Source organism: Prunus persica, chromosome G8 (genome assembly GCF_000346465.2).
Source record: "Prunus persica cultivar Lovell chromosome G8, Prunus_persica_NCBIv2, whole genome shotgun sequence".
Classification (NCBI taxonomy): Eukaryota; Viridiplantae; Streptophyta; class Magnoliopsida; order Rosales; family Rosaceae; genus Prunus; species Prunus persica.
Genome location: NC_034016.1, coordinates 1,662,103 through 1,675,241, shown reverse-complemented (window position 1 = coordinate 1,675,241; position 13,139 = coordinate 1,662,103). Strand labels below are relative to the sequence as shown.

Sequence of the window (13,139 nt, the reverse complement as noted above, 5' to 3'; positions counted from 1 at the left end):
AATTTTTTCTTGGAGCAAGTTGCTTGATATTTATTTTGATACTTCTTTGGTAAGACAAATGAATCGACAAATCGTATAAAAAAAAAAACAAAAAAAAGAATCGACCAAACCGGGGACTGTGGTCCAATACCAATACCACCACTAATCCTCGTATTTCTGTCTTTGGCTAACCAGAAAGATGACAAAACCACTAGTCCTCCAATTCTATAATCGAGCAACTTTCTATTTTTATTTAGTTACGTAGTAATCATCAATGAAAATTTATCTGATTGGAGACTCGCTAAACCTGCCTGTAAAGCCAGGGACTAAATTCCTAACAACTGAAATCTAGGAATGGTTTTGGTTTTGCCGTTGGTATTAACAATTGTTGAAAAGTCTAATATTCTAGGACAACATCGCAAAGCAATATCCTTTATGGGATGATGTATAAATACCCACACATGCTGCCTTTATTTCCAACCACACCAGAAACTTTACACTGTTCTTGAAAGTTACTAGTCTGTTACACACTACAAAGCTTTCTCAGAGTTTCAATTTCAAGTTCTCAGTAACCAAGAGGAGGAAGAATGTCTAAATCTAGTGCTGTTGGACAGGTCATACGCTGCAGAGGTATCATACTCTAACTAACCATGTGTATACAAATTGATGGCTTGTCTATTTATAGAATCATCTTGCTTGCTGTTTTTTTTAATGTTTCTGAGATTTATTGAGTAAAGGGTTTTTTGTTTTTGGTTTTGTTTATGTAGCTGCTGTAGCATGGGAAGCAGGGAAGCCACTGGTGATTGAAGAAGTTGAGGTAGCACCACCACAGACAAATGAAGTTCGTTTGAAAATCCTTTATACCTCTTTGTGCCATACTGATGTCTACTTCTGGGAAGCCAAGGTGTTTTATTTATTTATTTATTTATAATTCTTTTTCCTCCTAAGCAAGATTTCTTTATGATCATGAAAGCCAAGAACCAAATATAGCACACAAAATCTGAATTGGGTTTTCTATATTGCAGGGACAAAAGCCTTTGTTTCCTAGAATTTATGGTCATGAGGCAGGAGGGTATGTAAATTTCTATCAAACTTGTTTTCAATTTAGCAGAAGCTAGGAAACATATAATAGGGTGTAGCATTAACTTACGTGGATTTTTTTGTGTTTACAAATTAGGATTGTGGAGAGTGTTGGTGAAGGCGTGACAGATCTTAAAGCCGGCGATCATGTCCTGCCTGTGTTCACAGGGGAATGCAAGGACTGTGCTCACTGTAAATCAGAAGAGAGCAACATGTGTGATCTCCTCAGGATAAACACTGACAGGGGAGTGATGCTGAGTGATGGGAAATCAAGATTTTCAATTAAAGGCAAGCCAATATACCACTTTGTTGGGACTTCCACCTTCAGTGAGTACACTGTTGTTCATGTTGGCTGCCTTGCCAAGATCAATCCCTTGGCTCCTCTGGACAAAGTCTGTGTCCTCAGTTGTGGTATCTCCACAGGTATGCATATATACAAGTGTGATTGGAATTTTGCTTAATGTTTAATTGGAATTTATTTTTTCATTATCTGGATATATGTTCAGGTCTGGGAGCTACTCTTAATGTTGCAAAACCGAAAAAGGGATCAACAGTTGCTGTTTTTGGATTGGGAGCTGTAGGCCTTGCAGTGAGTCTCTCCTATATCTTGCTATCTGCCATGTATTTATATATGTGACACTTTCACTGCTTGTTTAGGTGTATGTTTATGTGTATGACGGAAAATAAATGTATAAATGGTTTTCTGATTCAGGCTGCTGAAGGAGCCAGGATTTCTGGGGCTTCAAGAATTATTGGTGTTGATTTGAATTCCAGCAGATTTGAAGAGGGTGAGATATATAATTCCTAAAAGTAAATTGTTTATTTCTGGGAAAGTATCTGGCATTTCAGGATATATACTTGACTTGAAATAAGCCTCCTTTTATCAGAAAAGAGAACAATGCATAAGAAGTAGATGTGTTTTCTGCTTCTATTTTTTGACTTTCATGTTTGCAAATGTTCTCCATATGTCTCTGAATTTTAACTTGATTGTTTGCAGCAAAAAAGTTTGGCGTAACCGAATTTGTGAACCCAAAGGACCACAAAAAGCCAGTTCAAGAGGTTTGTTTGTTACTGGCATGGATTTCTTTTTGTACATTGTTTCCCTTGTACCTCCTTAAACATGTTTCTAAAGAGCTGTTCTTATGGATTGCTTATTAGGTGATTGCTGAGCTGACCAATGGAGGAGTGGACAGAAGCGTTGAATGTACTGGAAATGTTGAAGCCATGATATCTGCATTTGAATGTGTCCATGATGTATGTTCCTAATCCTTTGGCTCCATGTTTCTCTCTTTCAAGTTTCGATGTGATCTTGTTATGATGAACACAAAATTCTATTCCAGGGTTGGGGTGTTGCTGTTCTTGTGGGAGTACCACACAAAGAGGCCGTCTTCAAGACGCATCCCGTGAACTTTCTGAACGAGAGGACTCTCAAGGGTACCTTCTTCGGAAATTACAAGCCTCGAACCGACATTCCCTCTGTTGTGGAGAAGTACATGAATAATGTAAGCTAGCTAAAGCTGAAGCTAATTTTCATTGATGCTTTTTTTTCCAATTTTATGTTATGAGTTGCTGTGTAAGTGCTACGCTTGTTTTATTTATGCACACATCAATTGAATTGGAAACTCCACAATGTTGCAGGAACTTGAGCTGGAAAAGTTCATCACCCACAAAGTCCCATTCTCAGAAATCAACAAGGCATTTGATTACATGCTTAAAGGGGAAGGTCTTCGATGCATAATCCACATGGAGGAATGAAAGCTTCATCCTTGATGTTTGTGTCCGCACATTCTAATTTTCATTTTTTTTTTCTCGTCTTTTCTTTTTAAGAATTGGTCTGCATGTAATGTAAGAGTGCGAATCTGTTTTTTTTTTTTTTTCATGCTGTGTATGTCTGAGCTTCTGTTGGACAGTTGCTGTGTATATATTCAATGAATAAATAAATAAATAAATAAATGTATTCAACCTCCTTGCCCCTTGATGTGTACAGCCTTGAACTTGGACTCATTTACAATATCTGTTGACAATTTTGAGCAGCCATATTGATCAATGTGTAGGAGAAAGAAATCTCTATCGAGTCTAGCTAAAACCAGTGAACAACAAATAAAAACCAAGAAAGGTTCTTCCAACTTCCAAGTACAGGTAAAACCAGAATTTTTATTTGCAAATAAATCCATTTTTGTTGTTTTGAGAGTGATAATGGGAACACACGAGAAAAAGAAAGGATGGAGACAGGCAGGAAGAAAGATAAGGGATGAAGAGAGAACATATTTAAAATAGTTTTTCAGTTTTTTTTTTTGGGTTGTGTCTTAGTTTTCATTTTGTTTCTCCTTCCATTTGTTGTCGTCTGTTTTATGTTAATTGATGAATAGGCTAGAAGTAAAACAAAAATCTCATTAAAAGGGAGCTTAGCATTGCATTGAAAGAGAAAAGTTGTCACACTCGATATACCTGGGGTGGGTCTTTTACTCAGTTTCGCATGAGAGAGAGAGAGAGAGAGAGAGAGAGAGAGAGAGAGAGAGAGAGAGAGAGAGACTCAATTGGATCTTTGCTCCCAAAAATTTGAAATATTAGAAAAATCAATAATAATTTACATTTTGAAATTTTATTTGTTCCCACCAAATTACTATTGGCCTAGTTTTGACAAAATAGCCAAGTCTAATATCTTAACATCAAGGGTGTCATCCACCTTGACAATTCCATCTGTGCCATCCACACCAATCAGCTTACCAGTGACACCGCGTAATGAGCCACCCATGATCTTGATCTTATCATTTTTCCTTGGTACGACTGCCTCCATTTCATTAGGCAGCGCCGTTATAGTTTCCCCATTGCCACTTGACCCTATAACTACCCTACAGGAGCCATCCTGAACCACCAAACAGTACATACTTAGTATCTCAAATAATAATCACAGGTAGGTACTTCAGACAATATTTGTTAGTATCTATTTCGATAAGCGATAAACACTGCAACGAGATCATTCTAGAATCAGCAACATCAACTACAATACAATGCATATAGCAGCACATGCACACGTAAAGAAATTTCAACGGCACATCATTCATGATTCGCATAGCCACCCTTGTTATCCTCGACAGAAATAACTCAGGTGCTTCAGAGATAACTTTAAAAGGCCCTCCCAAGTTACTCCAAAACAGTTCTATAGGCCTGTTCGTTTATCTTTTGTCCTACTACACCATATCTCAACAGGAGTTACAAGTGAACGTATAATGACTTATTTCTAGATTTTCATTTAGTAGAAATCACCAAATTCGTCATGTTCATATCCTTTGCAGGTCCAAATATCGTTGTACTTGGTAAATATCGATAGAGAAATTTTAAAAGAGCATGATTTAAGGACATACCGGGAGCACTTCTCTGACAACTCCAGTAGTTTCCTCTCCAGAATTGCGTACATTGACCAATATGTCTGGCATGAACCATGGTCCCTCACTGTCCCCACCTGATACAAGATGTTAAGATTAGAACTCAAACGGGGGTATAGAGCTCTAGCAAAGCAATGACCAGGGATATTATATCATATAAATAAATCAGATTTGAAGTAACAGTATATTCCTCTCATGTCGCATCAAAATATATTTTCTCTTGTTGGATAAGTAAACAATTCTATGAACCAAAAAGAAGTGCCCCGGTGCACAGGCGTATACAATGAGGCCACTTAAGAAACGGAAAACACAAACACTAGCATTAAGATCCAAAGAAATCAGAAACTATATAACAAGAGCAAATAATAGGAAGCCAAATCTATTCCCATGGGAAAGAGGACAACAGACTACAACTGCTGGACCGTAATTTCTTAATCCTTAAACATAATTCTTTTCCCTGCTTCCATAAGCACCACATAATACAGTAAATGATTTAACGATTATACGCAGACACTTTATTAGAGTTGATTCATGTCAAATTTGGACTTAACGTTTTAAGTCAACGTCAGGATTTTTTACTATTAGGCCCTGTTTGGTTTGCGGAGGCTTGGGAATGGGCATTCTTAGTTATCCCATGAAGGGGAGAATCTAAAACCATTGGGCACCGCCTGGGTATGCAATTCTTTGGCCTTGAAAAAGCATTATTGTGTTTTGTAAGAATAAATTACCTCCCTTATAAGTCAAAAATACCGCTTTGTCTATAAAATAAAAGGGTATTATGGGAAAACTAAACAGCAGGGGAAATAAGAGTTCTAACTACCAGTTCACAACAGGGGAAATAAGAGTTCTAATCAGCACTGTGACTTCATACTGGTTTAAAATAGAAAAACTGAGTCTCATACCTATAACAGGAGACATCATATCCAGACCACCAGTGCCTGGTGTCATTGGTTGCCCCCCAGGAGTTCCAGGAAGATAGGATGCCGAGTTTGGTGTCATAGGCTGCCCACCCGGAGTTGATGGCAAGTAAGGGCTAGGAGCATTTGCTGCAACAGGGTAACAAAATGAGAGGAACTCAAGGGGATCGTAAAAATGAAAAAAAGAGGTCAGCACACAAATTTTTAAAAGAATGAAAACTAAAATTGTACCATAAGCAGAACTACTGTCCCTTGGTGTGCCAGCTTCACTATAATTTCCACCAGGAGTGTTAGCCCAACCAGAACCAGGAGTTGGTGCTTCATACGCTCGTGATGGAGGACTTCCTGGCTGAAACCCAAAACATTACAGCTGCTTAATACAGAAAAAAGACTAAAGCTATATCTATGAGGACATTTATGCATTAGTTACTCACCTGATACTGTGGGCTCGCACTCCAAGAAGCAGGGTTCCCATCCTCCCAGTTATCCCTGATTTTTTCACAATCAAGGTTCCAAGAAACATCAGTGAAAACAAGCAGACTTAGCTTTTTATGCGGCAATTATCTGACTAAATTATAGAATCTTTGAGTAGTTGAAGATACAACAGAAAAATCACAATTTGAGAGCCCCTTATGCAACACGGCATGGTTGAGTGGTAAAGTAGCATCCCTTTAGAGTCCTAAAATAAATCTGTTTCCTATGAGGAACAGATAAGCCCTACGGAGTATTAAAGTTTAATTAATGAAATTCAGCAGCAGGATAATAATTATGGCTTCTCTTTTTCTCCAGTGAGGGCTAATGAAACTGAGTGCCAATGGTTTCTTTATTCTCCTCTCTGTTTTTCTTGTCAACATTCACACTACTCTGATCACATCAGCACCAACATACTAATCGTGCCTATTTGCTACCCAAGCCATTCCTATTGGTTACAGAACTAAAGCACCCAGGTTTTACCCAAAATGCCTACATCACCCCATTTTGCACACAGAAGTATTATACTTGTTCTGTTCAAGACTTATACTGATATGAAAGAGGTGAACTATGTTGCATAATCATAATGTTATCTGGAACACAGATAAGAGTGTCGTGACAAAGTGCATTATGTCGCATCAAAGACAATGTATTTGTGTAAAGGTATCAAGACGTGAAAAATGAATATTTTTACATCAGGTAATGTATTTGTTAGACATACCTTTTTTACTTAATTCGTACCCTTCATATAGAATGAAATTTATCATATTCCAAACTTGGAAAGAATTTGAAAAAGAAATGAGGGGAGTAACATCCAACTTTGGTAAGAGGTGGCATTTTTGTTATGTATTTGCACTTTATCAGGGTTTAATTGGGATCTAGCCTGACTTTCATTTTGAAGTCTATAAGGATGTTACTGAACTTATCATAACAAATCTGATGGACTAGGTCAGACCAAGAAAACAAATAATCCTACTGATTAGTTTTTGGAATATAAAAGATCCCTTAAGTCATTGCATTCCACACCAGCATTCTCTATAATAAGAGTGCAATCTAGAAATCCCTTTCTTACAGGTCTGATTTGACTTTTTGTATCTTCCATTTTCCAAACTTTTGTTACAGATCTAATTTTTCCCCGGTTTTTAATCACATACCTAAGTTGTTTCATAATACAATAATAACACACATCCCTGCAAATATTGTAGATGGTGCAAGCCATGAGAACTGGCATAGCACAAGCAAAATAACTCAGAGCAGTTAATCATGCAAGCCATGAAAACTGGATATACGATTCATCCCTGAATAAAGAAAGAGTTTCCATTTTATTGACGCTGAAACAATTTTCTACTTGGTTTAATGAACTATGTTTGATAGGAATTATTTCTTCAACCACTCGCTTTTGAAAGAAAGAAATAACTTTAATGCCATTGAAACACAAACCTTGCTGGACTCATAGGTGCATACGGATTCCATGCTCGGTCACGCATAGGAGTCCTCATGCCGTCATGAATAGGCGTTGCTGCAAGGAGTTCCAAAGATGAATAAATATATCAGTCATCTAACATATGCGAAAAAGTTTCATTTTTATAAGATCTTCTTGACTGTTATCCAAAAGGTCCAATAATGTATATTGGACCTTTTGAGGAAATTATAGACCCTGGGTTGCAATTCTGATTGGTCAACTGAAATATTAATTTTCCAATGTTACTGCCAGAAGATACAGTCCAAAATAATAATTAAGTACTAGAACTCATACAAACACTATGCTATCTTAAAAGGAAAAAAAAAAATGAAACAAACCTCCAGCATCCCTCATAGGAGTCATATATGGATGAAGCGGAGTTCGAGAAGGATGCATTGGGGTCTCACTTCCCATACCGTAGCGAGATGTATCACTGGAACACATGTAGATAAGAATTGGAAATAAGCATAAGCTAATAAGCTAAAAACCACGAGGAAAAAGAACTGAAGTGAAATTTATAATTACCGATATGGTGTTGTAATAGCCACATTATCAGAAATACAATTACGATCAACTGCAAGCATGACAGAAGTGTTATGGCCCATAAGATACATAAATAACCAAGGGGACAAGAAACCCAACACGTAGACTTGCCTGTAACAACCTTCATTTGGGACTCCAATTCAACCCGTACATTCGGTCCCTTAACCTCAACAACACGTCCCCGATAGCCCTTATAGGCACCCTGGCGAACCTTTACTGTAGTCCCAACCAAGCCATCATGCCCTCGTCCACCTCTATTCCTTCCTCCATCTGAACCATAGAAATAGGAACTATTTATAAACTTGTTCAATAAACTAATAAAGATGATGGAAGAAGAGAAAAAAGGAGAATTTGGTCACAATATGAATAAAAAAGAAAGCACTGAAAAATGTGGAACATACAGTTATTTGGAGGGCCTCCTCTAGAAAACCTCTTTGGCGACTGGGGAATACGAGGAGGAGTTCTGAGATGGTCATATCTTGAGTGGGTATCACCCTGTAGGTTAGATAGAGGAGTGCGACAAAAGCATCAACAATCAGAACTAATAACAAAAATGAAACCCATGAGAAATAAAGAGTTCAGATCCACAAATAAGAGCACAAAGGGTTTACATTTCTATCACCATTCGCACGTGATCCTCCCACAAGAGCACAAGCATGGGACTTAACACAGATAAAGCCTGCATGCTCTAGGTGATGGCGATCATAAATGAACAAGACTCCCCTGTATATGTGTTCCACGGGACCTTGTTTCCCCTATCATACGAAAAGCAGTGAAAAAATAATAGCCTGAGATTTATGAAATACTGCAATGAGGAAAACCAAGCAGGAAATACAGATCTCATCTCACCTCGCAAGGGCCATCAATGACCCTCACAACATCTTTCACAGATACTTTGTGTTTATACTTCACTTCAACAGGAAAACTTTTCTCAATCTTGCACTTGATCTCTCCTAACTTGACAAGGGCAACCTCAGGTCTGTCAGGAACTCCCTTAAGAACCTGGAAACAGTTGAAAATAAGAAAACACAGAAAAGGAGGATGAGGCAATTGTAAATTATGATTACATACCTGAAATGCTTCCCTTTCCACGCGAATGATTACACCGAAACTATTATTACTGCACCACATCAGGCACAAAATAAAGTTAAATAACTAAACATGAAAAAGAACAGATGACTGGTGCCCATGGAATAGCAACTCACGCCAGTAGAACAAGATCGTGAAGCTCATATGCACCAATTCTGGTAATACCAGATGTCACCTCAGAACTCTCCACAACATCATCAGCAAACACACGGATCTGCAAAACAAAAAATAATTATAAAATGTTCACAATCTATTTAGTAGAAAACTATTCCTGAAATCCACTGCGTGATCCTATTGAAGTAGAGAAATCTATATATATTTTTAATAGAGTAGAGAAATAAGTCACTCACATGTTCCTTCGTTATATCAGATAAAATGATGAGCACATGCTGCTCAACCTTAACAACCATACCAGTTGAACCTTCCTGAGTACCAGATACAACTTTCACATGATTCCCAGGTTCAAAGTATTTGCAAAGCTCTTTTTCGTTTATGGCAAGAGTTTTCTGGAAAATGAAATCCCCAATAAGAACAAGTGGTCACACCACTAAACCAGTGAAGCAGTAAGAATCTTTTAACAAAAAATTTAGATATCACAACCAAAAAGCACCCGAAAAAGTAATTCTTACTGGAAGTTCTTTAATTTCGGGCCTGATATGTACAGTCTCTTCTTCAACTTTCTCAACCCATCCTTTCAAATTTTTAAGATCTCCCTTGATAACAATAACTGTATCACCCTTCATAAAGTGTCCCTTCTTTCTGTTTGAAAATAAAGTTGACAAACCGGCAATATCTCCATCACCATTCTCCCCAGGTTTCCGAAATTTTTCAAGTTCATCAAAAGTGGGATGTATGTTTTGAGAGCTAATCGATTTCATTGATACTGCTTTGTACAGGAAACCATCTTTAAACAGCATGCCATTAATATTCTCAAAGTAATCACCAGTCATCGGATCTCGTCTACGCTCTACACGAATATGCAGTTCTCTGAGAAGAGTACATATGGGACAAACAGTGTAAGACGTTAATCTAACCATATATTGAGTGGAGACAGCATTGTAATAGGAAGCGTTTAGTTATTACCTTGCTTCATCAATATTCATAAAACGTGGAGGAGGAACAAATGCCTTCTTTTTCACAACTTCTCTGCCCTCCTGTATCATAAACAAGTCATCTCAAAATTAACCAAATAAATTGATAATACTATGCTATGATAATAAGTGCTTACGGGAGAGGTGGGAATATTACAACAAAGACAATCCTAGGAATTAATTTAATAGGAATGCAACCTCAATGAATGAACATAATAGGAATATAAATAAAAAAGATTGCACATTCACTCATTGAAGGTTGAGACAGTGAGACTCATCTAAACATAGAAAATATGTAACAAACTTTACCAGTTTATTTGCAATAGCTTGTAAATCAATCCTTGGAATTAATTTTACTGTAACTTTCTGCCGCACATTATCGACATCCACAACCTATAACAATAAGCTTAGAGGTTAGACAAAGAATCACAAGATATTGTAAGCAAATATACTGTCCATACCTTGGCAAGGTCTCCTTTATATGTCCCAATCTTCATTCTGACCCACGTATCCCTAGAAAGATCAATTGCCTTGCTTTCAACCGACAGAACGTCAGTCATTTCTCTGATTGGAACAAGATTTATCTTCTGGGCAAATATATTGCGTAGACCTTTGCACGCCTAAAACCAAAACAAAGCACAAACCAAACAAATACAATAATCAAAGACATAAGCATGTACAAATGCAAAAATAGCCTAAAGTGCAAATACATAAATCATCAAAAATTATGCATACACCAACAAAGGCATACCTCCCTCACATGGGCTTCTTTGTCCGCTTCAATGTATATAAAGTTTTTAAGGTGGTCTAGAGCAACAGCAGACCTGATTTGCAGTTCAGGTTTATCAATATACTTTTGCATTAAACAAACAGCTGCCTCTCGCTCACGACCAATCTGACAGGCATCAGTGCAGATATCATAAGTATTCTCTCAAAATTGGGAACTATAACATTAATATCATGCAAAGATAAATAATCATACCGCACATTTCACCATCCACAACTTTGGATCCCTAACAGAAGGTAAAAGAGCTTGCTGATCCACATCAGTGGTCTCCTCATCGTATTCTGTATGACTCGACCTTGCATACCGCGCTTGAATTCTTCTCTCAAGCGCTTCAACATCTTCTTGCTCATCTTCTCGAGGCAGCAATGGACGACGATGCATCCTTCTACCATCGTCGTCTTCAGGTAGATCAGCTCCATTATCAACAATGAAGTCTGCACAAAGACTCTTTTACCATCATCACTAATACACAAGAAAGGAACAACTAAACAAATCCACTAGACATCCACCATGAATTCTAATTTACATAATTATTCACATCAAAAGAAAGCGGAAAATAATCATAACGCACTCTGAAGATAACAAGGATTACACCCTAATTAAAAACAAATCCTAAACAGAATCAATTTAACAAAAGAAAATTTGAACAGATATCTACATAACCTGTTTGGAAGATTGAATTCCATGGAAATGATTAATAAAAACTGAAGGAAAAAGAGCTGACATAAACAGTACTTTCATTTTTATCCTTGGTTCTAAAGCTTTATTCATTGTCCTCCATTACTTAAGAGAAAGCCATCACCCCTCCGGGTCATAATCTTATTTACCATATTCCTAGCAAAGCACGGGTCTGCTTTCTCATGGCACAAGTCTCACAAACACCGTTAATAAAAAACTAAAGAACAAGGATTAAACACATGTTTGGCCATTTTTGAAGCTGCAAAATCAGTGATATCTCTTGTTATTCACTCAGGGAAATGAAGACCTTGTAATCTAACGTGATCACGAGCATGAGCTTTCTAAACAGATTTGCGGGGCCATTGGTGTTTACTACAGCTCCCAGTAAAGACAGGAGGGAGATTGGACCAAGATTTCTATTGCCTCCTAAAATGTCAGTTGTTCCCGTACTCAGACCTCGTTTATCAAACTTCCAAACCTTTTATTGTTTTAAATAAGTAACACTTTTTCACTTATGACTACAGGGTCAAGTGTTCCAAACTACTAAATCCAATCTTGATTGAACCTAATTCCTGATTTTAAAGCACCCCAAACAATATGATAAAGTAATCATAAAACAAACATAATATGAGACATAACTCATTAAAAATAGCAACAGTAATGCAATGCGAAAACCTCCCAAAGTATGAAGAACACAGCAAATAGCATTGGTGTGAACATAAAACTGCACAATTGCCTAAAACTGGGCACAAGTTATAACGAATTGTGCCAAACTCATTTCTCCTGGAAAGCATATGAGAAAACAAATATCTACACAATTCAATCTTGAACCTTGGAGGAGCCTAAGTAAAATTGTAACCAAAGGATACCCGCAATACTAATAGACTACCATTCCCAAATCAATTACAATTCAGTACCAGAATTCAACACCTACAAATTCTAAACCATTTATTAACCCCCCAAATCGCTTATAACCTACATTCCAACCCAGTCTGTATTCATAACCCTAAATCTCCAAACAAAAGCAACAAAATTCTAAAAATTAAGAAAAAATGAGGTTAGTAGAGGCACAGCAGAGCATACCGTCCTCGCCTTCATCTTCATCTTCCTCATCATCGGTATCGACCTCAGCCTCGATATCAAGAAACTGCGACCCACTGGGCCTCTTATTCCTCCGCTGACGACTCGCACCACCACCATAAGACTCATCATCCTCGTCGTCCTCTTCCTCCTCTTCATCGTCCTCCTCTGCAGCATCGTCGATGAAATCCGATCTCCTCCGCTTCTGACTGGAGCGTCGTCCTCCTCGCTGCTCCTCCTCTTCCTCTTCTTCATCCTCGTCTATAACTTGGTCTGGCTCGTACTCGTCCTCTTCCTCTGGGTCCATCTCATCGTCATCTTCGTCTCTGTGACGAGCCATGGCTGTCTGTCCGCTGATGGGATCAAATTTGAGGTTCTAGGGTTTTCGGTAGAAAGAGTGCAGTGGTGCTTAGCAAATAGCAAATAGCAAATAGCAAATACAATTTAACCAAGGGATGTTTATATTTTGTTTGGGGTGTGAGCTGTTGGGCGAATGGGGGTGTTTTTTTTCTTCGACCAAAAAACAAATTGGGGGTGTTTTATTTTAGGGGAATATTATTTGCCGCCCCTCCCCAA

At 37.8% G+C, this 13,139-nt stretch overlaps 2 protein-coding genes across 3 annotated transcripts; one reads left to right on the top strand and one right to left on the bottom strand.

The window, feature by feature from the left end:
• Positions 401–3,035, top strand: LOC18766820 (alcohol dehydrogenase). Its single transcript, XM_007199876.2, has 10 exons — positions 401–609; positions 747–883; positions 1,005–1,051; positions 1,157–1,482; positions 1,566–1,648; positions 1,772–1,847; positions 2,057–2,118; positions 2,218–2,313; positions 2,400–2,561; positions 2,698–3,035. The coding sequence occupies exons 1-10, from the start codon at positions 567–569 to the stop codon at positions 2,812–2,814; spliced, it is 1,149 nt and encodes a 382-aa protein (XP_007199938.1). The 5' UTR covers positions 401–566; the 3' UTR covers positions 2,815–3,035.
• LOC18766870 (putative transcription elongation factor SPT5 homolog 1) lies at positions 3,450–13,081 on the bottom strand. 2 transcript variants are annotated; one of them, XM_007201697.2, is made up of 22 exons: positions 12,567–13,081; positions 11,001–11,239; positions 10,770–10,913; positions 10,480–10,638; positions 10,328–10,411; positions 10,011–10,081; positions 9,557–9,914; positions 9,278–9,433; positions 9,044–9,141; positions 8,910–8,958; positions 8,688–8,840; positions 8,450–8,593; positions 8,240–8,333; positions 7,950–8,108; positions 7,821–7,869; positions 7,634–7,728; positions 7,274–7,352; positions 5,797–5,851; positions 5,594–5,711; positions 5,348–5,491; positions 4,425–4,522; positions 3,450–3,925 (listed from the first exon to the last, which is right to left on the bottom strand). In XM_007201697.2, the coding sequence occupies exons 1-22, from the start codon at positions 12,901–12,903 to the stop codon at positions 3,683–3,685; spliced, it is 3,126 nt and encodes a 1,041-aa protein (XP_007201759.1). In that variant the 5' UTR covers positions 12,904–13,081; the 3' UTR covers positions 3,450–3,682. The 2 variants fall into 2 exon arrangements, with proteins under 2 accessions (XP_007201759.1, XP_020425948.1); XM_020570359.1 differs by having other exon boundaries at positions 3,597–3,925; positions 8,688–8,795; positions 12,567–13,003.